The sequence below is a fragment of the Schistocerca serialis genome, chromosome 4 (assembly GCF_023864345.2).
Source record: "Schistocerca serialis cubense isolate TAMUIC-IGC-003099 chromosome 4, iqSchSeri2.2, whole genome shotgun sequence".
NCBI classification, from domain to species: Eukaryota; Metazoa; Arthropoda; class Insecta; order Orthoptera; family Acrididae; genus Schistocerca; species Schistocerca serialis.
The window spans coordinates 681,732,371-681,754,920 of NC_064641.1; the positions used below are offsets into that span (position 1 = coordinate 681,732,371).

Here is a 22,550-nt window from a genome sequence, read left to right on the forward strand (position 1 = left end):
CTTGGCAAAACAAAGGATCCAAGTCTCACATATAAATAATTACTTTCAGGGGGTGCTTGACTCTACTGCTATTGAATTCTAAAGATCCACAACCACGAGCAACACTACAACCGTTCCACGAAGATAGCAGCCATCGCCTTGTGACAGTAGAGGGACCAAGGCAGAACAATCAAAGATGATGTTTGGGCTGTTATAAACGCCTGCGAAGAGCAGAAGAAATAAAGGATGCTGCTAATGAAGTGTGCACTAAATGCAATAAATGTGACATTTTTATGTGCAACGAGTGTTTTAGTGACATTGACATTGCTGTGTTGAAGAAGTAGAATATTCCAAGATCTTTATTCATGAACATTGTCAGACCAAGTAAAAAAATGTAAGTAATATTATATGTAGCTAATATAATCAAATAAACTAAGTGTTTGAATCATTTCTTGAAAAACGATTTTTTATACCTATGTGGTTTTAAATCGTGTGAGCCACATGTGGCTCATGTAGCCACACATTATAATTGTGTTAAATTGTTGTTGTTGTTGAACCACCGTTGACCTTACGTCATGGCAGTGAACTGGTGCGTACCGGGTATCTGCCAGTCTATTGTACGGAATCACTGTGGTATGATGAGTGACTTGGAAAGGTGATGCAATGGTGGAAAGCGAACGACGTTGCCTTAGTTGTTGGTGTACCAACGCACTGTCTAACATGTCTAGATGCAATGGTGTACCACTCGGAGCTGCGTAAAATTGTCGAAAAACGGAGCGTCACCGACATGGCTCTGAGACGAGTGTCACGTCTCCGTCATTGACAATCGGTTTCAGACTGGACTTGTTGGTGTCAGTCCATCTCGATTATGTTCCGAGCGAACATCGCCATGGGAACTGTATGCGATGGACATTTGAAGTTGAGTACCTCACGGAAGGTCATTTCTCATAGCAACTTGCACATCTTCAATAGGCCAAACAATACAGAAACTAGTCAGAAGCAGACTAGAATTTTTTAATATTGTCCTATGAGTCGCGGTATTACTTTTTTTTAATTAAATGATGCAAGTTTCCCAGTGCACCGACGGCCTAACGAGGCGTTTATCCCGCAGAATGGAAAATGTAATCCCAGACGGAGGTGTATCTGCGAAGTTTTGGGATAATTTTTCGTGGCAGTACTAGAACCCATTCATTCATTTTACCGTGAACATGAAGCAGGATGTTTATTTCAACATGTTTGCTTACTAAGCGCTGCCTTTTCTTCTACATCTTCATGATGAGTATGGTGTGGACACAATGCTGCACCCATTCGTTCCTGGTTTGACGAAGACTCAGGCACTCTGTCACTTCTCGACTGGCCTACGGAACAACAGTCTTAACCTCATAGAAAACAGTCTTTGACTATTTGAAACTTTACTATTCCATTTCAATACTTACATGATCTTTTTCAAAGTATCTCTCCTACCTGAATGCACTTTATATAGCGCTTCTGCCAGTCCTCGAGTACATACCGCAGGCCGTTCTTTGACAGGCCCTAGAGATCGCCTCTCCTTTCTTCAGCACTGCTTCAGAGTTCTCAAATCGAATTCCCTGAAGCTTTGCTTTTAGTAACTGAAATAAAGAAAATTCACAGGGTGCGAGATCGGGGCTATAAGGCGGATGCAATACACGGGCAATGTTGAACAGAGCCAGAAACTTCATGACTTGATTTGCAACATGAGACTGAAAAATGTCATGATGAAGTCGCCAGCCAATCAGAGTAAGTTGTGGTCGTCTTCTTCAGTTAGTGTGCTGCAGTAACATTAATGTGAGGGGGAACTGCATGCCAGTAAATCATGCCATGACAGTCAGGAAATGTGATAACCATCATTTTTCCTGCACATGTAACAACTTTCGGCTTTTTCGTATCCGAGAACATGGCGAATTCCACACTGCGATGGCTTGTTTTCCTTCAGGATCGTAATGATGCAGCTATGACTGATCACCAGAGATTTCGATTCTAGAAACGCATCCCCTCCATCAGCAAAGAGACGCAGCACTCAAGGTTTCGCATAGCCTTTTGTTCGGGAGTGAACAAACATGGGACCCAACGGGCACAAACACGGATCATAGAGAGATGATCGTTTGTAAAGACACTGGCTTATACAATTCTCAACCCTTCAATGAGGTTACGTTACGTTACCCATCGATCCCCATGGAAGTCCACAGTACCTGGCAGCGCGGGATAGCCGCGCGGCCTCACTTCAATGAGGTTACGTTACGTTACCCGTTGATCCTCACGGACGTTCACAGTACCTGGTCGCGCAGGGTAGCCGCGCCGTCAGGGGCGTCTTGCCACGGTACACGCGGTCCCCCCGTTGGAGGTTCGAGTCCTCCCTCGGACATGGATGTGTGCGTAGTCCTTACCGTAAGTTAGTCTAAGATTAAGTAGGGTGTGAGCCTACCGACCGATGACCTCAGCTGTTTGGAACTTACCATCACAGTACCTGTGCTCATGTTGACTTCAGTCACAGCAGAAGCCGAAACACCAGGACCACATTGCTTAAAACAGACAAATCGGCCTGCTTTGAAGTCCTTGAACCAGCTAAATACTGTCGCACGAGGTAGTGCGTCAACGTAAGTTTGCTGCACCTTTGCGTAATTTTCAATGGCTGCATGGTTTAAACAAACACAAAAATTTGTTGCGCCGTATTGCTGGTCTCGAGTCACCTCTATAGCCTGGTCCATAAAATGTAAAGAGCGTCTACAAAATAATGCATTACTACCAACCCATCGATTCGAAAGTGCTGCTGCCTATGGACATCACGCACAAAAACCCGCTCTTTTAAATATTCATGGTACAGATAGAAAACTATCACGGTTGCTAAACGAAAAAATCAGTCTCAGCCCTTATTGATCATCCCTCGAAATAACCATCAATGAGTGTCTTCAAATGGACATGATACACTCAAAAAAGGTTGTGGACACTCTTCATCCCTGGAACTACACTACTGGCCATTAAAATTGCTGCACCACGAACATGACGTGCTACAGATGCGAAATTTAACCGACAGGAAGAAGATGCTGTGATTTGCAAATGATTAGCTTTTCAGAGCGTTCAAACAAGGTTGGCGCCGGTGGCGACACCTACAACGTGCTGACATGGAGAAAGTTTCCAACCGATTTCTCATACACAAACAGCAGTTGACCGGCGTTGCCTGGTGAAACGTTGTTGTGATGCCTCGTGTAAGGAGGAAATATGCGTACCATCACGTTTCCGACTTTGATAAAGGTCGGATTTTAGCCTAACGCGATTGCCGTTTATCGTATCGCGACATTGCTGGTCGCGTTGGTCGTGGTCCAATGACTGTTACCAGAATAAGGAATCGGTGGGTTCAGGAGGGTAATACGGAACGCCGTGCTGGATCCCAACGGCTTCGTATCACTAGTAGTCGAGATGACAGGCATCATATCCGCATGGCTGCAACGGATCGTGCAGCCACGTCTCGATCCCTGAGTCAACAGATGGGGACGTTTGCAAGAAAACAACCATCTGCACGAACAGTTCGACGACGTTTGCAGCAGCATGGACTATCAGCTCGGAGACCGTGGCTGCGGTTACCCTTGACGCTGCATCTACTCAACGACGAACCTGGGTGAACGAATAGCAAAACGTCATTTTTTCGGATGAATCCAGGTTCTGTTTACAGCATCATGATGGTCGCATCCGTGTTTGGCGACATCGCGGTGAACGCACATTGGAAGCGTGTATTCGTCATCGCCATAGTGGCGTATCACCCGGCGTGATGGTATGGGGTGCCATTTGTTACACGTCTCGGTAACCTCTTGTTCGCATTGACGGCACTTTAAACAGTGGACGTTACATTTCAGATGTGTTGCGACCCGTGGCTCTACCCTTCATTCGATCCCTGCGAAACCTTACATTTCAGCAGGATAATGCACGACCGCATGTTGCAGGTCCTGTACGGGCCTTTCTGGATACAGAAAATGTTCGACTGCTGCCCTGGCCAGCACATTCTCCAGTCTCTCACCAGCTGAAAACGTCTGGTCAATGGTGGCCGAGCAACTGGCTCGTCACAATACGCCAGTCAATACTCTCTATGAACTGCGGTATCGTGTTGAAGCTGCATGGGCAGCTGTACCTGTACACGCCATCCAAGCTCAGTTTGACTCAATGCCCAGGCGTATCAAGGCCGTTATTATGGCCAGAGGTGGTTGTTCTGGATACTGGATTCTCAGGATCTATGCACCCAAATTGCGTGAAAATGTAATCACAGGTCAGTTCTAGTATAATATATTTGTCCAATGAATACCCGTTTATCACCTGCATTTCTTCCTGGTGTAGCAATTTTAATGCCAGTAGCATAGAACCCATAGATTCGAGAGTGCTGCTGACTTGGACATTACACACAAAAATCCGCTCTTTTAAATATTCATGGTCCGCAGCTCGAGGTCGTGCGGTAGCGTTCTCGCTTCCCACGCCCAGGTTCCCGGGTTCGATTCCCGGCGGGGTCAGGGCCTTTCTCTGCCTCGTGATGACTGGGTGCTGTGTGATGTCCTTAAGTTAGTTAGGTTCAAGTAGTTCTAAGTTCTAGGGGACTGATGACCATAGATGTTAAGTCCTATAGTGCTCAGAGCCATTTGAACCATTTGAAATATTCATGGTACAGATAGAAAACTATCACGGTAGCTAAACGAAAAAATCAGTCTCAGCGTTTATTGATCATCCCTCGAAATACCCACGAATGAGCGTCTTCATATGGACATGATATACCCAAAAAAGGTTGTGGACACTCTTCCTCCCTGGAACTATTATGAGGGATAGAGACTGTGTTACACAATATTAGGGTGATGTCTCCTGTGGGTGACAAGTTTTAATTGTGTGTCTAAGTTCTAAATTCGTTGTCATGTACGGAAATAAACGTTTCATGAACAGTTATGTGACTCAAAGGAACAGAAATAGAGGGAAATTAATTTTGTCGTGTAGTTAGTGTCCACAGACTTCCAGGGTTAGTTGCTCAGCACAGTGCTGGCAGTGACAGAGTGAGGTGGCGGGATCTCGGGCCTCACCTCGTCCATGCTGGCGAGCTCCTGCGAGATGTCGGTGGCGGGCCCCCGCAGCCACTGCAGCGCCTTGACCGCGTCCTCGCGCCTCTCGCGGTCCAGCAGGTACACCGGCGACTCGGGCATCGCGAAGAACGCCACGAAGAACACGAGAGGAACGATGCCGCACAGCAGCGACAGCACCCGCAGGCCGGTCAACTTACCCACAAAATAGGCCAACAGGAAGCCTGCGGCAGTGCACGGCCACTACATTCCTGTTCTTTTCGCGACTAAACACGCTACAGCGAGCAGAGACTGCCGCTAAAGCAACGGTTACCAAATGGCAGACAAAAAGAGTAACTGAAGCACATTTTTATACTGAATACTGAGATATGCTGAGGCCATCAATGTTGCAACAACCCGAAGGACAGCAAAGTACGAAATTATACTGATTGTGTGTATACGGCACAGCAGGAAAAGTACATGAACATATTTGTAGGTGATATGGTGGAGATGGGAAAAACTGATCAGTTAAAACTGGTGACGGTACTTTAGCTCTGCATAAAAACTAAACTCCTCCCGAACAGGCCATGAAGGCCCAACGGAGCCGACCGGCCGCCATGTCATCCTCAGTCCATAGTCGTCACTGCATGCAGATATGGAGGGGCGTATGGTCAGCACACCTCTCTCCTGGCCGTATGTCAGATTCCGGGACCGGAGCCGCTACTTGTCAATCAAGTAGCTCTTCAGTTTGCCTCACAAGGGCTGAGTGCACCCCGCTTGCCAACAGCCCTCGGCAGACCGGATGGTTACCCATTCAAGTGCTAGCCCAGCCCGACAGCGCTTAACTTCGGTGATCTGACGGGAACCGGTGTTACCACTGCGGCAAGGCCGTTGGCCCTTTAGTTGTGAATAACGGATATTTTTCAGTATTTGCTAGGTCCCGGTTATAACAGGTCTTTTTTTTTCTTTTTTTTTACTAACAACTGGGTAAAAAACTGGCATATAAATTTGCCATACCATCAGTGCTAAAATTTTTGGTTTTTAAATAAAACTTTTTTACTAAAAAGAGTAATGTTCATTCGTAAAATTTCCATTCCTTTGAAATATTGGATATTTAAAGAAATTGGGGAAATCAATCAACACTGTTTTAATAACACCGTCTACACTCAGAAACTAGCAAAAGAAGTATGACACAAGGATCGGTAGAGCATTGTAGAGACAATATTGTAAACTTCCTGTGATCGTGTGGCGCTGACTATTAGACAGTACGCAGGTACGTGCGGTGTGCAAAACTTGCCCTCTCCCCTATCTATACAATAGTTTCTCGCTGTCGTCCTCGGATGAACGTTGCATTGCAGAATGATATTATCCCTAGTTTGGAAGAAATGTATTTTACGAATTTCGGTGGCAGTGGAGTACAGTGCTCCATTTGCTTTAAAAGATTACTCTAATGACCTCGTTGTCGACTTTAAAAGATTAAAAATCGGAGGAGCCACAACAAAGTTGTTGTAAGGAAAAAACATCCACACTGTTCGTTGAAAGAGAAGGTAAATTTCATTGCTACCTGTATAATTATACGAGGGTTGGATCTTTAATAGTTGCAACTACTTATTTATAGCTCGTACAAAATACCAACGAGTTTCAAAGCTTTACTGACCTTCAAAGTAGTGACCAGCATTATGTATAATCCGTTGCCAGCCATGTGGAAGTTGTAGGATGCTCTTAGCAGTGCCATTAGTGTGGACAGTTCGAGAGGTGCGGTCTATTGCCCGACAAATTTCTAGCAGCACTGAAGCGAATGCCGTGAAGTGTTTCCCTCAGTTTAGAAATCGAGTTGAACTCACGAGGGCGTAAGTCAGGGGAGTGCAGTAGGTGGTATAGCACTTAGCAGCCCCATCAGTCAAACAAATCAGTAACAGCTTGCACTGTACGCGTTTGAGCGTTGTCCTGCAAAATGATGGTGAGGTCCTGCAGAAAGTGTCATCACTTCTGTCTCTATGCTGTTCATTTTTGGAATACATCCTACGACCAGCTTAGAGACAGAAGTGATGACACTTTCTGCAGGACTTGACCAACATTTTGTAGAACAATGCTCAAGCACGTACAGTGCAAGCTGTTACTGATTTGTTTGACTGATAAGGCTGTTAAGTGCTATATTACCTACTGCACTCCCCTCACTTAAGGCCTCGTGAGTTCAACTCGATTTCTAAACTGAAGGAAATACTTTATGGCATTCGCTTCAGAAATGCTACAAATTCTTCGGGCAATAGACCGCGGCGCTCGAACTGTCAACACAACTGGAACTGCTAAGAGCATCCTACGACTTCCACATGGCTGGCAACCGGTTATACACAATGCTGGTCACTACTTTGAACGTCAGTAAAACTTTGAAATACGTAGCTGTTTTGAACGAACTATAAATAAATAGTTACCACTATTAAAGTTCCAACCCTCTTAATTTTACTGGCGTGACTTGGGATAATTAGTGAATCCTTAACTTTGTGGTTTCTTCAGGGAAAAAAAATTATAGCATCCGAAAGTGATTATGCAGGGAGGTCACCAACTTGTGACCTTTCCCTCTATCTGGCGCTGCTCCCGTCTCCTTCACCTTTACTATGGTTCCTGGAGGCAATTAAACGAATTTCTGCCACAGCCTCAACCCCAAATCGATCGATAGCTTCTTCTCCTTCACCTCCATTAGAATCTTTCAGTTTTTGTTCAAAGTCAACGTTTATTACTCGTAGTAATAGCAATAAAAACTGAAAATCGGTTATTTCACAATTCGGCTATTTTGAGCGGTTCTAATAGTAAGTTTAATGTGGAGACGAAAAGCCCCCGTGTAACCGAAAACCGATTCTTTCAGTGATGACCGCCATTCCTTTGATATAAGTGTGTACAGGATGCGAAATTTAACACAAAGAGCTACCACTTCTGGAACCAACAATAACTCTAACCTTACTGCGCATCGAGTTGAACTGAATTTCGATAAGAGGTATGCATACGTCATTATATGATGCTTCAGATCTATGCGAGAGTTATTAAATCGTAGCAGCAGGGTACTAGTGGTGAGCCAGACTCTCGGCACTCCATTACTAGACGTTTACGATGGATGAGGTATCTGGAGAACATGGTGGCCACGGTAACTGTCAAACACACTCTGTGTCGAGGTAGATCGGGACAGCACAGCAGCAGGTGGTCTTGCTTCATCTTTCTGAAAGATTACTTCATGGAGACTTAGAAGATAAGACACAGCCACCGGTCTTAAGAAACTGGAAATGGAGCTCATGGCTGTGCAGATCAGAGGTGATTGAGTAGTGTGCCCAATGGCACCATAAAACCGTCACGCCGGCCGAAGTGGCCGTGCGGTTAAAGGCGCTGCAGTCTGGAACCGCAAGACCGCTACGGTCGCAGGTTCGAATCCTGCCTCGGGCATGGATGTTTGTGATGTCCTTAGGTTAGTTAGGTTTAACTAGTTCTAAGTTCTAGGGGACCATCAGTCCTGGCTCTCGGACCGTATGATGGGCGATAGTCAATGAGATTCCAGGCCGAATACATGTCTTGAGATAACCCAGATGGCGGTGGGATACCTACCTGACAGTCGCCTGACATACGACCTGACAGACAGGAGTGATGGTCTTGGATGTCAACAAACCCTTTGGTTGTCATCCATAGTGCTCAGAGCCACTTGAAAACCGTCACGAATATAACTTGGCAACCTTAATTCTTCTCGGGCCCTCCACTCTTGGATAAGTGATAATGTGTACAGAAGCAGAACTCCTCTAGAAAGACGATCTGGTGCCACTCCTGAGATAAGTGGATCTGTTGGGCGCACTGCTGTCGGTGCGCCTTTCTCTGCTGCAGCCTTAAGGAAAGTCTCAGTCGGCATGGGGACAGTCCCATCGCTGTGTCCATGAGGACAGTCTCGTTACAAACAAGCTCTTTTCCTTACTCGAGGTACGTGATTTGGCTGTAAGACCTTGCACGACCTAGCGAAAGATAAACTCTAAGATAGAAAACAGAAACGGACCTACCAAGAAGAAATTACCCGAAAGAGACGGAACCCGGTAGATGTGGGGTACGTGTACAGGCAAATAAATCATAACAATTTCAGGAAAAATGGATGATTTGTTCAACAGAAAGAGATTTCCAAATTGAGCAAGTCAGTAAGGCGTTGTTCTTCCTCTGGCCCTAATTCAAGCAGTTATTCGGCTTGGCATTGATTGATAGAGTTTTTGGATGTCCTCTTGAAAGATATTGCGCCAAATTCTGGTCGATTAACTTGTTAGATCGTCAAAATCTCAAGCTGGTTGGAGGGATCTGGCCATAATGCTTCAAACGTTCTTAACTGGGACGGAATGCGACGATCTTGCTGTGGAAAATAGGATTTGGCAAGCACGACGACAAGCAGTAGAATTTTTGCCTTGTGTGGGCGGTCACTACCTTCCTTCAATTAAGCCTAGAGTTGCTTGGCATAAAGGGTAACAAACTGGGTCATTGAATATCGTCGACGTACCGCTGTGTTGGAACGGTGCCGTCGATGACACCCAGAGGATCTCGCTATGAAATGAAATGGCACCCCAGACCATGAGTCCTGGCTCTCGGACCGTATGATGGGCGATAGTCAATGAGATTCCAGGCCGAATACATGTCTTGAGATAACCCAGATGGCGGTGGGATACCTACCTGACAGTCGCCTGACATACGACCTGACAGACAGGAGTGATGGTCTTGGATGTCAACAAACCCTTTGGTTGTCATCCGTGGCATCATTACAGCACAACAGTATGTCGAAAATATTCTACGCCCCGTTTTGTTTCCCTTTCAAGGCTAGCCATCCTGGGCTTACATTTCAGCAAGACGATGCCCGCGCGCACACGGCAAGAGTTTCTAATGTTTGTCTTCGTGCCTTCCAAACCTTGGCCAGCAAGGTCGCCGGATCTCTACCCCTTCGAAAACGTTTGGAGCATTATGGGCAGGGCCCTCCAACTAGTTCGGGATTTTGACGATCCTAAACGCCACTTGGACAGAATTTCGCACAGTATTCCTCAGGAGGATATCCAACAACTCTGTCAATGAATTCCAAGACGAATAACTGCTTGCATAAGGGCTATGGGGAGATCAACACGTTACTGACTTGCTCAATTTGTGAAGTTCTTTCAACTGAGTAAATCATCCAATTTTTTGGAAATTATAAGCATTCGTTTGACTGTACAGGTTCACCAAGTCTACCGATTTACATCCCTCTTGGATGACTCTTTCGTGGTGCATCATTTTTATTGTCTCGGAGTGTATGCTTCTCCTCCAAGGTACTAGTCACTGGACCCGCTGAGACCCTGTATGGCGGTGAGAATCGTTCCTTTGAATCCATCGAGTGCATCCTCACACGACAGTAATGGTATTTCTACCAACATCAGCCGTAATACCGCTGAACAAAAAAAGCAGTCTTAACAGTCCACAGTTATGCCACTATAAGATTCGGACATTTGTTGGCAGACGTTTCTCCATCTAACATGAGCAACAAAACAATCTTTTTGCAAAATAAGATCCACATGTGACTTGCGGGTGAAAACCTCTGAGCGTAAGTTTCCCTTGTATACAGAATGTCGACGGACTTGCAGTTTCTTTGTTGGTTCAAATGGCTTTGAGCACTATGGGTCTTAACATCTGAGGTCATCAGTCCCCTAGAACTTAGAACTACTTAAAACTAACTAACCTAAGGACATCACACACAGCCATGCCAAAGGCAGGATTCGAATTTGCGACCGTAGCGGTCGCGCGGTTCCAGACTGAAGCGCCTAGAACCACTGAGCCACAGCAGTCGGCTTTCTTTGTTGCTAATCATTTGCACATCCAAGGATTTGCTATACTCCATGTCAGTTTGACGTTTGCTGTATGCCACCTTCACGGTATTTCAGTTTCAGAGGCCATCAGTGAAGTTATTCTATAAAACCAATTCAATAGCGCTACTCTATTGTAAGTTAATGTACCCGTGCGATCCATCTTAGAATGTTGTCTTAGTGTGTTGGATCCATACCATATGGTAATAGTAGGGCATGTTGAGCGTTTACAGAGAAGGGTAGCACGAATGGGCACAGGTTTGTTTAACTCGCAGGAGAATGTCACTGAGATGTTGAAAGAACTGAGCCGGAAGGCTCTTAAAGATAGTTTACGTCTATCTCGAGAAAGTCTATTGACGAAGTCTCAAAAACCGGGTTTAAATGATGGCTCAAGGAATATACTACAACCCCATAGATATCGTTCCCATAAGGGTTGCGAGGATAAGATTAGCTTATTACAGCACACACAGAGGCATTTAAACAATCATTTTTCCCGCGCTCCATACGTGAAGGGAGCGAGGGAAAGCTATAATAATTGGTACAGCGGGACGTACTCTCTCCCATAAATTCACAATGATTCGCAGAGTATATATGTAGATTTAGATGTACTTTGAACAAGCATCTGGCCGATGCTTCACTACCTGTCGCAATTACAGGGTCATCTGCTTAGCATATCACTCTCCTGGATGTTAATGTTGGGATTCGAAACCAGAGCCTCTAACTCTTCTTTAGACAGCTCAATAGCTGTATTCAGGAGTCTGAGAAACCCGTTCCCCTTGTCTCAATCAGTGAAATTCGTTGCATTTCAAACAAGTTGACAGTTCACCCACACAAACGGATATAATTATTTTTGAGCGTCCAGAATACGTCACATGAGTGCTTTGCTAGTGACATAGTTGCATTTTTAACTAACAGACACCCCCGAATGTTCAGTTCGTGACTCTCATTGTATTGGTTGGTTATTGAGAAATGTCTCATGCACAATTTCCACCATTTCTGTCAAAAAGACGTGGGACGAATCAATTCACAAACTACACATACATAATTAATTTTGATGTATGGGTGCATGATGGCCATTTACAGACAAATAAACGATTCAAGATCTTTAACTTAATCAAAATACTCATATTAATTTCTGTCAATATTTATCTGACGTCCTGAATGCTGGAATTCAGATACATTGCGAGATATTTCGCTTGCTATCCTTCACTGTACAAATTTACGTTTGCTGCCAAAAGAGTGGCCCAGTGGAAGGCGTTGATGCCTTCGCTGGTCGTCGGGGTTGAAGTTCGAAGGGGGACTCATCATCACTGACGACAGTTCTCCTCCAGTCAATGAGATTCCAGCCGATGACAGTTGGAGACGCCCCGAATAGTTGTGGGATACCAACCTGTCTGTCACCCGCCAAACAGTCCAACAACCAGGAGTGATTGTCTGGGATGCCATTTCTTTTTATAGCAGGACCCCTTTGGTCGTCATATGCAGCATGCTTACAGCACAGCGGTAAGTCGACGATATTCTGCGCCCCGTTTTGTTACCCTTCATGATAAGCCATCCTGGGATTACATTTCAGCAAGACTGTGTCCACCCTCAGACGACGAGAGTTTCTACTACTTGTCATCGTACTTGCCAACGCCTACCCTGGCCAGCAAGGTTGCCGGATCTCTCCCCTACTGAGGAAGTTTGGATCATTATGGAAAGGGTCCTCCAACCAATTCGGGATTTTAACGATCTGTCGTGCCAACTGGACAGAATTTCGCACGATATCTCTCAGAAGAACATCCAATAGTGCCAAGCCGAATAACAGCTTGCATAAGGGCCAGAGGTGGACCAATGCGTTACTAACTTGCTCAAATTGTGAAGCTCTTGCTCTTGAACAAATCATCCAGTTATTCTGAAATTTGTGACCGAGCGATTCTAGGCACTTCAGTCTACGGTCGCAGGTTCGAATCCTGCGTCGGCCATGGATGTGTGTGATGTCCTTAGGTTAGTTAGGTTTAAGTAGTTCTAAGTTCTAGGGGACTGATGACCTCAGATGTTAAGTCCCATAGTGCTCAGAGCCATTTGAACCATTTTTTTCTGAAATTATAGTCATTTGTTGGTCTGTAAATGTAAAGAACATCTACCAATTTCCTTCCCTAAAGTTAAGGTAGGAAACATAAGCATTATCAAACCGTCTGTAGATAAAAGAAGGAGCGAACAAGAATCATTATAGAATCTATGAAATCAATCAGTAATCATCCAGGTAATGATAAAACAGCAGTTTTATTCTGGAGTGTTCTTGTGAATGTTGTAGCAAAGAAATAAAGGAAAATAATTAGTCATTCACTTAGTCTCCATCGAGGGCTCATTGTCACAAGAGAGGCATACGCTGGTACAGCATTATGGCGTGGTAGCCGCCTAAACGCAGCAGCCCGCCTGTCGATCGGTGACCAGCGAATTGTTAAAACCAGGGACGCTTTGGCATGCGACGTACCTGATACTGCGGCCACACTACCAGAAACCCATTTTAACACGTATAAATCTGGCCATCAGGACAGTCTCTTCATCTAGTGAGTCATCAAGTCAGCATCTGTTGTCATATGGCCTTCTGCCACGAGGCAACCACTGTCCAATTGTCATCCTAACAGGTCCACTAGGGCAATGGCCTTGCCGCAGTGGATACACCAGTTCCCGTGAAATCACCGAAGTTAAGCGATGTCGGGGGTTGTCGGCACCTGGATGGGTGACCATCGAACCGCCATGCACTGTTGCCATTTTTCGGGGTGCATTCAGCCTCCTGATGGCAACTGAGGAGCTACTCGACCGAATAGTAGCGGCTCCAGTCAAAGAAACCCATCATAACGACCGGGAGAGCGGTGTGCTGACCACACGCCCCAACTATCCGCTTCCTCAACTGAGGATGATACGGCGGTCGGATGGTCCCGATGGGGCACCTGCGGCCTGAAGTCGGAGTGGTTATAGACCCACTAGCCATGGGGCCAAGGGTTGAACCGAGGCCCTCCCAGCCACCGAGCCACTAAGCATCAACCAGTGTTAGAGATTGCTTTCCAGATTCAGGTCTCTATGACCTCCCATCAGGCTCCCTCACCTTTATCCGAGACGGGCTGTGCCACATCAACCCAGAGCTGAGCTAATCTCGCCAGCCACCTGAGTATGCCCACATCGCAGGGTCTCCTCACCGCTGTGCTGAAATACACATAGCACAAGACAGTTGCGTCACCTCTATACATTGTGTGCCACAGACCATGGTTACGACGCCTACTACCCAACACGCACTTGATGCGGGAAAGCGTTACAAGTGCACACTATTGGGAAGTAAATAAAGGATTCTGCTGTTAAGGAGCTGCTTTTGAGTCACCCTGACCCACCAACTGCTACTAGAGAACAGCCATCCATTACAGAACCAAGAAAACTTCAAGAAAGAATTTTCAGAGAGGAATTTGAAAATATTCTTGAACCACAAACAAAACTTTCCCATAGGATTCATGAAAATAGAGTTATGTTAATTATATCGCTGACAGAGGTAACTAATCTCTCATCCTTCTCATTCATTGTCCGTGAGATGAATAGAAAGTTAGTACCAAATAGCAAGACATCTTTCACGTGCAGAGGTGTTACATGCTTGTGGATCTCTGTCGCCTGAAAGCACATTTGCCCCACTGCCACGCCAACCTGGCTGAGAGTAGAGAGGGGGAAATTGCGAACTCACCTAATTAGATGACGATGCAATCAAGCAAGAAATACTGAACATCTTGTATGCCCTCTTGGTTTTTTTATTTCGTATTTCTCAACAACATAAGCTCAAATGATTGGCTCTGAGCACTATGAGTCTTAACTTCTGAGGTCATCGGTCGCTTAGAACTTAGAACTAATTAAACCTAACTAACCTAAGGACATCACACACATCCATGCCCGAGGCAGGATTCGAACCTCCGACCGTACCGGTCGCTCGGCTCCAGACTGTAGCGCCTACAACCGCACGGCCACTCCGGCCGGCAACAACATAAGTCACAAACAAAACAAACTTTCAGTATTATTTAATTATTTTTGGTACACTGAAGAAAAAATTAAATACAGGCCGAGTCAAAAGTCCTTGGACACCTTCATAAGTTGGAAGATTAAAGGGAAAATTGAAATGTGATGATGGGAACATAGATTTGCCGTGGGGCCTCAACTTTTGGCGTGAATGTCATTCATGGCCGCCTTCTTTAAATCCGTCATTTTGGATTCAAGTCATTTTTTTAAATGGGAAGGGGGTGTATGACACATCAAATAACACTCGCTTGAGCTTTGGAACTGAGTGGTGTAATTTATTTTTGTCTATCTTGTACAGTTTAGAAGTTATTAATGTTCAAAGTTACCTTGATACAACTTACGTCTCTCTATGTTCCAGGTGATCTAAAATGGGTGTGACACGTGAACAGAAGATCGAAATCATCCTTATATCAGGGGAACGCAGCTATCGAACAATAGCAGCTGACTACAACAGACGGCACCCAGACAGAGAACCGGTATCGCACAGCACGGTGGCTCACGTGATCCAAATTCCGGGAGAAGGGCTCTGTTCACGACAGGGCGACAAAGGACTGCTACCAATGAGGAAACTGCAACTGCGGTTGTTGCGTCGTTTGTGAAAAGTCCTAAACGAAGTACCCGTTGTATGCCCCTGGCATGTGGAATAAGCCAAACCTCCATTGTCTGGATATTGCACGCCAATAAGTGGCATCCTTACAAGCTGCAACATCGACTTAATGAGGATGACCCTGATTGCCAGTTGGAGTTCTGCCTGTGGGCTGCTGAACTGGATCATTCGTTTGCCAAGGGCATACTGTTACACGACGAGGCGTATTTCACTTTGAATGGGGAGGTTAATCGACATAATTGCAGATGCTGGAGTGACGCAAATCCGAACTGGGTTGCCCCAATTCGAGAACATAGTCCAGCGAAGGTGATGGTGTGGTGTGGCGTATGGGACACCCGCGTCATTGGGCCATTTTTCATTTAAAATACCTTAACTGCACCACGGTAGCTGATGCTGCTGCAGGACCTTGTGTTCCCTTCCACACTGAACGCTGACGTCATTTTCCCATCTTATTTTCAGCACGACAGAGCCCCTCCACACTATGGCATGGGTGTCCGTGAATGGTTGGAGGAACAAATGTCAGGGAAGTGGATTGGTCGCCGTGATCCCGTGGAGTGGCCGCCCAAATCCCCTGACTTAACGCCCCTTGATTTTTATCTATGGGGACATCTTAAGCAGATAGTGTATGCTGAGAGAATCAATGATTTGAGACACCTGGAGGAACGCATAAAACACGCCTGTGACCAAATGGCAGGAGACACTCTCCTCCATGTGCAGTCAGAGTGGTTGCGGCGACTACAGTTGTGCAATGCACGGGATGGACAACACGTAGAACATGTGTTGTAGCAATGTACTGGATCCTTCGTTTGCCAAGGGCATACCGTTCAGCGACGAGGCGTATTTCACTTTGAATGGGGAGGTTAATCGACATAATTGTCGATGCTGGAGTGACGCAAATCCGAACTGGGTGGCCCCAATTCGAGAACATAGTCCAGCGAAGGTGATGGTGTGGTGTGGCGTATGGGACACCCGCGTCATTGGGCCATTTTTCATTTACAATACCTTAACTGCACCACGGTAGCTGATGCTGCTGCAGGACCTTGTGTTCCCTTCCACACTGAACGCTGACGGCATTTTCCCATCTTATTTTCAGCACGACAGAGCCCCTCCACACTATGGCATTGGTGTCCGTGAATGGTTGGAGGAACAACTGTCAGGGAAGTGGATTGGTCGCCGTGGTCCCGTGGAGTGGCCGCCCAAATCCCCTGACTTAACGCCCCTTGATTTTTATCCATGGGGACATCTTAAGCAGATAGTGTATGCTGAGAGCATCAATGATTTGAGACACCTGGAGGAACGCATAAAACACACCTGTGACCAAATGGCAGGAGACACTCTCCTCCATGTGCAGTCAGAGTGGTTCCGGCGACTACAGTTGTGCAATGCACGGGATGGACAACACGTAGAACATGTGTTGTAGCAATCGGTATAAGGTAATTTCCCAACTTCCAATGTTAATAACCTTTAAACTGTACAAGATAGACGAAAACAAATTACACCACTAAATTCCAGAGCTCAATCGAGCGTTATTTGATATGTCACACACCCCGCTTCCCACTTTAAAAAAAAGTACTTGAATCCAAAATGGCGGATTTCAAGATGGCGGCCATGAATGACATTCACTCCAAAAGTTGCGGCCCCACATCAAACCTAAGTTCCCATCATCACATTTCAATTTTCCCTTTAATCTTCCAACTTATGAAGGTGTCCAAGGACTTTCGACTCGCTCTGTATATATGTGGCACAGTCTGTCGGCATAGGGACAAATGCAGACAATTTCGTAGATTTTTGTCAATCACGTTCCCATGTAAACGTGACTTATTTAGTTTCATAATCGAAAAAAGCCTTTCACACACGTAACACATATGTTCACCAATACATTGTATCACGTTTGCTATCTCATTACGGAGACTTGGAAGCTCTTCCCGACGAAAACGACGTATAACTCCTGGACATTTTAATGTAAAATAATTTCTCTTTCAAACGGGAAGTACATCGCAGATCGATCAGTTCAGCCGGCCGCGGTGGTCTCGCGGTTCTAGGCGCTCAGTCCGGAGCCGCGCGACTGCTACGGTCGCAGGTTCGAATCCTGCCTCGGGCATGGATGTGTGTGATGTCCTTAGGTTAGTTAGGTTTAAGTAGTTCTAAGTTCTATGGGACTGATGACCTCAGAAGTTAAGTCCCACAGTGCTCAGAGCCATTTGAACCATTTCGATCAGTTCCACCTGCACATGCTCAGGAAGGCTTTCAGCTGAATCGGCAAATGGCGTAGAAAACAGGTCAAATACAGATGTAATATTCTTTCTGCGCCACAATGAATCCTTCAAATTCGCGTTCCCTTTAACGCCAATGAGCTTAGGAAAATGATTTTTTGTTGTTGTCAGAAGTGATCCTTCCACAATGTGATTTTATTTTTACTCGGAAATACATCCCCAGCAAATCAGAAATAAGTTGGTTCTGACCCTGAAACGTGTTTTGGGGAGAGGGGGGGGGGGGGGGGGCAGTGAGTGGTCAATTCCACTTAAAATGTGGGATTTGCAATCCATTCCGGATGTCCTAATTTTAGTTACTGCTTCCCTTTTTCCTTCGGAAGTTCAACAACAGCGGGTTTTAAACCGAAATGCCGTTCCAAGCATGTCCCTTGACTTAACCAACGAACTTTGCTGTAGTATTATAAGGCCTCCATACGCGTAGTTCACTTCCCTCAAAAACTGTTGCAACTGACAGCGCAATAATGCATGCAACTTCAGAAAATGTAGAATTTATACCACCAATTTTATCACCTACTCCATGCCTGCAAATTTAGCACATAATGCTTCTGGATGTACAGAACAATGAATCCCGTATGAATCGTCTGTCGATCGTTGTAAATTTTTGCTCTCTCATCGTCAATTAAATCTTTAAAATTTTTGTGCATGGTGCTGAAATGATGTTCTATAGAACTGCGGTACCAGTTGAGAATTCTCATCCTTCCCTTCTGCAATTCCAATGCCTTTTTAAAGGTTGACACGATAAATCGCTGGACTGCCTCTTTTTGAGCCAAGAGTCACATTTCATTTCAACTACCTTTATACCACGAGCAAATAGAGAAAATCGAACAGCGCTGGCATCACGATTCTACCGAGCTCAAGAATTCGCGCACTCTGAAAAATGCCACGCTAAATGCCAGAAGAAACAGTATCCCATCGCACTGCTAAATGAAATGTCGCGCTGTACCGAACAGTTGTGAGAAGGAGCAGCAAAACCGAAGTGTACCGACTAGTGCCGAGAAAGGCCCAGCCTCGGACAGCACGCGAGCGGAACATTGGGCACGCATGAAGTCATGCACAATGTGGTCGACCCTGGTCGACAATTGAAGATACGCTCTTTAGACTGTTAAAGACTTCCTGTCAACTGTCATTATTCCAATGAAATGTCATTATTATTTGATTTCACGAGTTAAAATTATATTACTTATATTAGCCTGATTTAAATGCTGTAACTGTGTTTCGTTAAAAACGTAATCAGAGTATGCTATTATTTTATCAACAATATGAATCGCTTTAAAGAATCATCATATACCTGAAATCAGAACAGTAACAGATGCGCGAAGTAAATGTGAAAATTCAAAACATTAACATACACACATAGCTGGTGTGAAAATGGATGAGGATGCAAAAATTATTCGACCAAAGAGAGTGTAATACGATGCTCAATAAGTATCAAATGGATACACATCGCTTCATTCCGTGTCATTCAACGAGCCAAAATATGACGAAAATATGAGGGGCAATCAAATGAAAACCGTAAATCCGCCACAACGGGAAAATGGAATTGTTCCATTCAAACGTAATCAAGACACGCGTTAATATGTTTATTCCATTGGGAGTCGAGACAATCAATTCCTGTTCATAGAAAGCGGTCGGCCGCCGAGGGATCCACAACCGCGATTACTTTTGCACTTTGCCTACATTCAAGCATTTATTTTTTCAGGTTGCCAAAGATGTGAAAATCACATGGCGAAAGATCCGAGCTGTACAGAGGATGTCACAGTGTTCTCATACAGGTCACTGAAGCGTAGCCGCCGTCCGATTGGTAGTGTAGGGGCGGGCGTTATTGTGCAACTTTACCGGAAGGTGTGTGAATAGCTTTGGATTTCTTTAGCGGGAGAGATGTAGAATGTTTGCACTATTGGTTTTCCCGTTTGCCTCTGGCTCGAAAACCACAATCAAGACACTTTGCAGAAACTGCAGTGGGTCATAAATCAAAACTCCCACGAATGCTGTTGAACGATAACGCCCGTCCAAACTCTGACAATAGGACGAATGCTTCAGCGATTTGGTTGGGAAATACTGCAACATCCTCTGTACAGCCCGAAACTTTCCCATGTAATTTTCACATCTTCGACAATCTGAAGAAAGACATGCATAGGTGTCGGTTTCAATTGGACGGGGAAGTGCAAGTGTGGATGCGGATCCATCAGCAGCCGATCGAGTTCTACGATAGAGGAACAGATCGTCTCGTCTCCCAATTGGATAAATGCTTAACGCGTATGATGATTAATTTTGAACGGAACCATTCCATGGTCCGACTGCGACGGGTGTCCGGTTTACATTTGACTGTCCCTTATAAATCTGACCGAAAAATGTTTGTAAGACATAATACGAAATAAGGAGTTATAGTTCATGAACATGAGACTGGTCTTCACAGAATAATCCCACCCAGTTATTTCTATCTCGTTTTGTAGGAAGAGATGTCAAAAAGTAAAGGGATTTTTGCAATTTTTCGCCGTAGGGCTTGGTAGCACTGCTAGTATCCAGGGGTAAACCATTGTCTGCAACAGTTCTATGCAACATGTCACTCTTACTCCCGTGAAAGTCGTTGTATTGTAGCAGACCGTGAAAAATGGCAGCTCCATTGTCGATCTGCACCAAGGAGGAAATGATGACAGTGATTCTCTTTTTGTTTGCAGGAGGTGCAAACCTGCGGAAATTATTCGTCAAATGTAAGCGCTGTATAGTGACAGCTGTCTATCGCGAAATGAGATCAACGAATGGATGCAGCGCTTCAAACAGGGAAGAACTTATCTATGTGACGAGGAAAGATCGAAGTCAACTACTGAGGACAATTTGGAGGTCGTTGGGGGCATGGTGATGTGAGACAGGCGAATCACAGTGGATGAAACTGCCAGTGCTTTACGTATCAGTCATGGTTCAGCGCATTCCATCTTACACGACAGGCTAAATTTTTGGAAAGTGTGTGCAAGGTGGGCACCGAAAGAACTGTCAGCTCAGCATAAGACGCAAAAGATGGATGTCTCTCGTAAACATTAGGCCTGTTATCATCGCGAGGGAGACGGGACGGATCTCAAATCTTTACTGTAGACGAAACTTGGGTGCTTCATCGCGAAGCGGTAAGTAAGGCTGCAAGCGTGGTTTGGAAACACATCATCACCAGAAGTTAAGAAATTTAAACGTCATTCATGAGCTGGTAAGATTATGCTAACACTATCCTGGGACATGGAAGGTGTGGTAGCCGCTCATTTCACCCCAAGAGGCGAAACTGTGCACTACTGTGATGTGTTGCGAACTAAATTGAAACCTGCAATCAGATCCAAACTTCGCGAAAAACTGCGAAAACCTGTCATCCTGCGCCAGCTGGAGTGGCTGAGCGGTTCTAGGCGCTACAGCCTGGAATCTCACGACCGCTACGGTCACATGTTCGAATCCTGCCTCGGGCATGGATGTGTGTGATGTCCTTAGGTTAGTTAGGTTTAAGTAGTTCTAAGTTCTATGGGACTGATGACCTCAGAAGTTAAGTCCCACAGTGCTCAGAGCCATTTGAACCATTTTTTTTTTTTTGTCATCCTGCAGCAAGATAACGCTCTACCACATTCTGCCAAACGGCCGAAACAATAAAGGAGTTGGATTCGATTTGCTAGAACACACGTCATACAGTCCAGACCTGGCTCGAAACGATTTCCTTACGTTTCGACTATTGAAGGAAGCGCTCAGGGGAAGAAAATTAGCAAACGACGCCGAAGCTCAAAAAATGGCTCTGAGCACTATGGGACATAACTTCTGAGGTCATCAGTCCCCTAGAACTTAGAACTAATTAAACCTACCTAACCTAAGGACATCACACACATCCATGCCCGAGGCAGGATTCGAACCTGCGACCGTAGCGGTCGCTCGGTTGCAGACTGCAGCGCCTAGAACCGCACGGCCACTCCGGCCGGCAGTGTGCCTTAGGCAGGGCAGCAGTGCTCTTGGCCGTCCACGACTCCGCGCTTCTCAGTCGAACAAGCTATAATGACCAACTCTTACAGGAAGAACACTCTTAAGTTCACCTTTTGAAATGAATACGCAAGACCCAAAGCACTAGCCGTCGAACGCTTCCTACGCGAAGATCCCCCCGTGACGATTTCATCGGCATACACCTATCGATCATTAGCAGCGACGTTTATGTTAAGATGACTTCCAACGTTGCCTGTAACGAGATTATTCAACGGTCGCGACATGGACTAAAATTCCGACACTCCGACGCCGACCTTGTCGGCTCATACATTTGAGCAGCCAGCTATTTCTCGGGTTGAGTTCCTTAGTTGTGATCGCCCCATTCCGCACCGGCGGCTTACGTTAGCCAAGCCGGGTAAACAACCGTCCACGCCGCGTACGCAGTTCGCTAAACAGGCGAACAGAATTAAGTCTGCCCTCGCTGTTATACACGGCACAAACACCAAGATTGTCCCTCCCTCCAAGCTCTATGTTACGCTTGTGGTAGGCACGGATATACGCAGTTCGTGTGTCTGCAACAAAACTAACATCAGAATTTGGCTCACTCACAAAAATCTAATCACAATTCCCATGGCATTAATACAGTATATTCCAAGTCTACAACAGACGTTAGTACACCTAGCAAGCGTGCAGTTTCGTCAGTGATACGTCAGTCAAACAAACTTTTTGTTCATTTACTTATTTGTGGGAAACATGTGAAATTTCAATTGGACACGGGTGCCTCTGTCACATTGCTCAATCGTCGCACATATGAACTATTCGGCTCCCC

The 22,550-nt window shown here is 45.5% G+C and overlaps 1 protein-coding gene and 1 pseudogene across 1 annotated transcript in view; both read right to left on the minus strand.

Moving 5' to 3' along the window:
- LOC126474689 (facilitated trehalose transporter Tret1-like) overlaps positions 1 to 22,550 on the minus strand; it is a 56,219-nt gene that overhangs the window by 29,745 nt on the left and 3,924 nt on the right. Inside the window, exon 2 of the mRNA XM_050102167.1 lies at positions 5,049 to 5,269. Within this exon, the coding sequence (XP_049958124.1) occupies positions 5,049 to 5,269 (221 nt within the window). The remainder of the gene's footprint in view (positions 1 to 5,048; positions 5,270 to 22,550) is intronic.
- LOC126475917 (5S ribosomal RNA) lies at positions 5,803 to 5,920 on the minus strand (annotated as a pseudogene).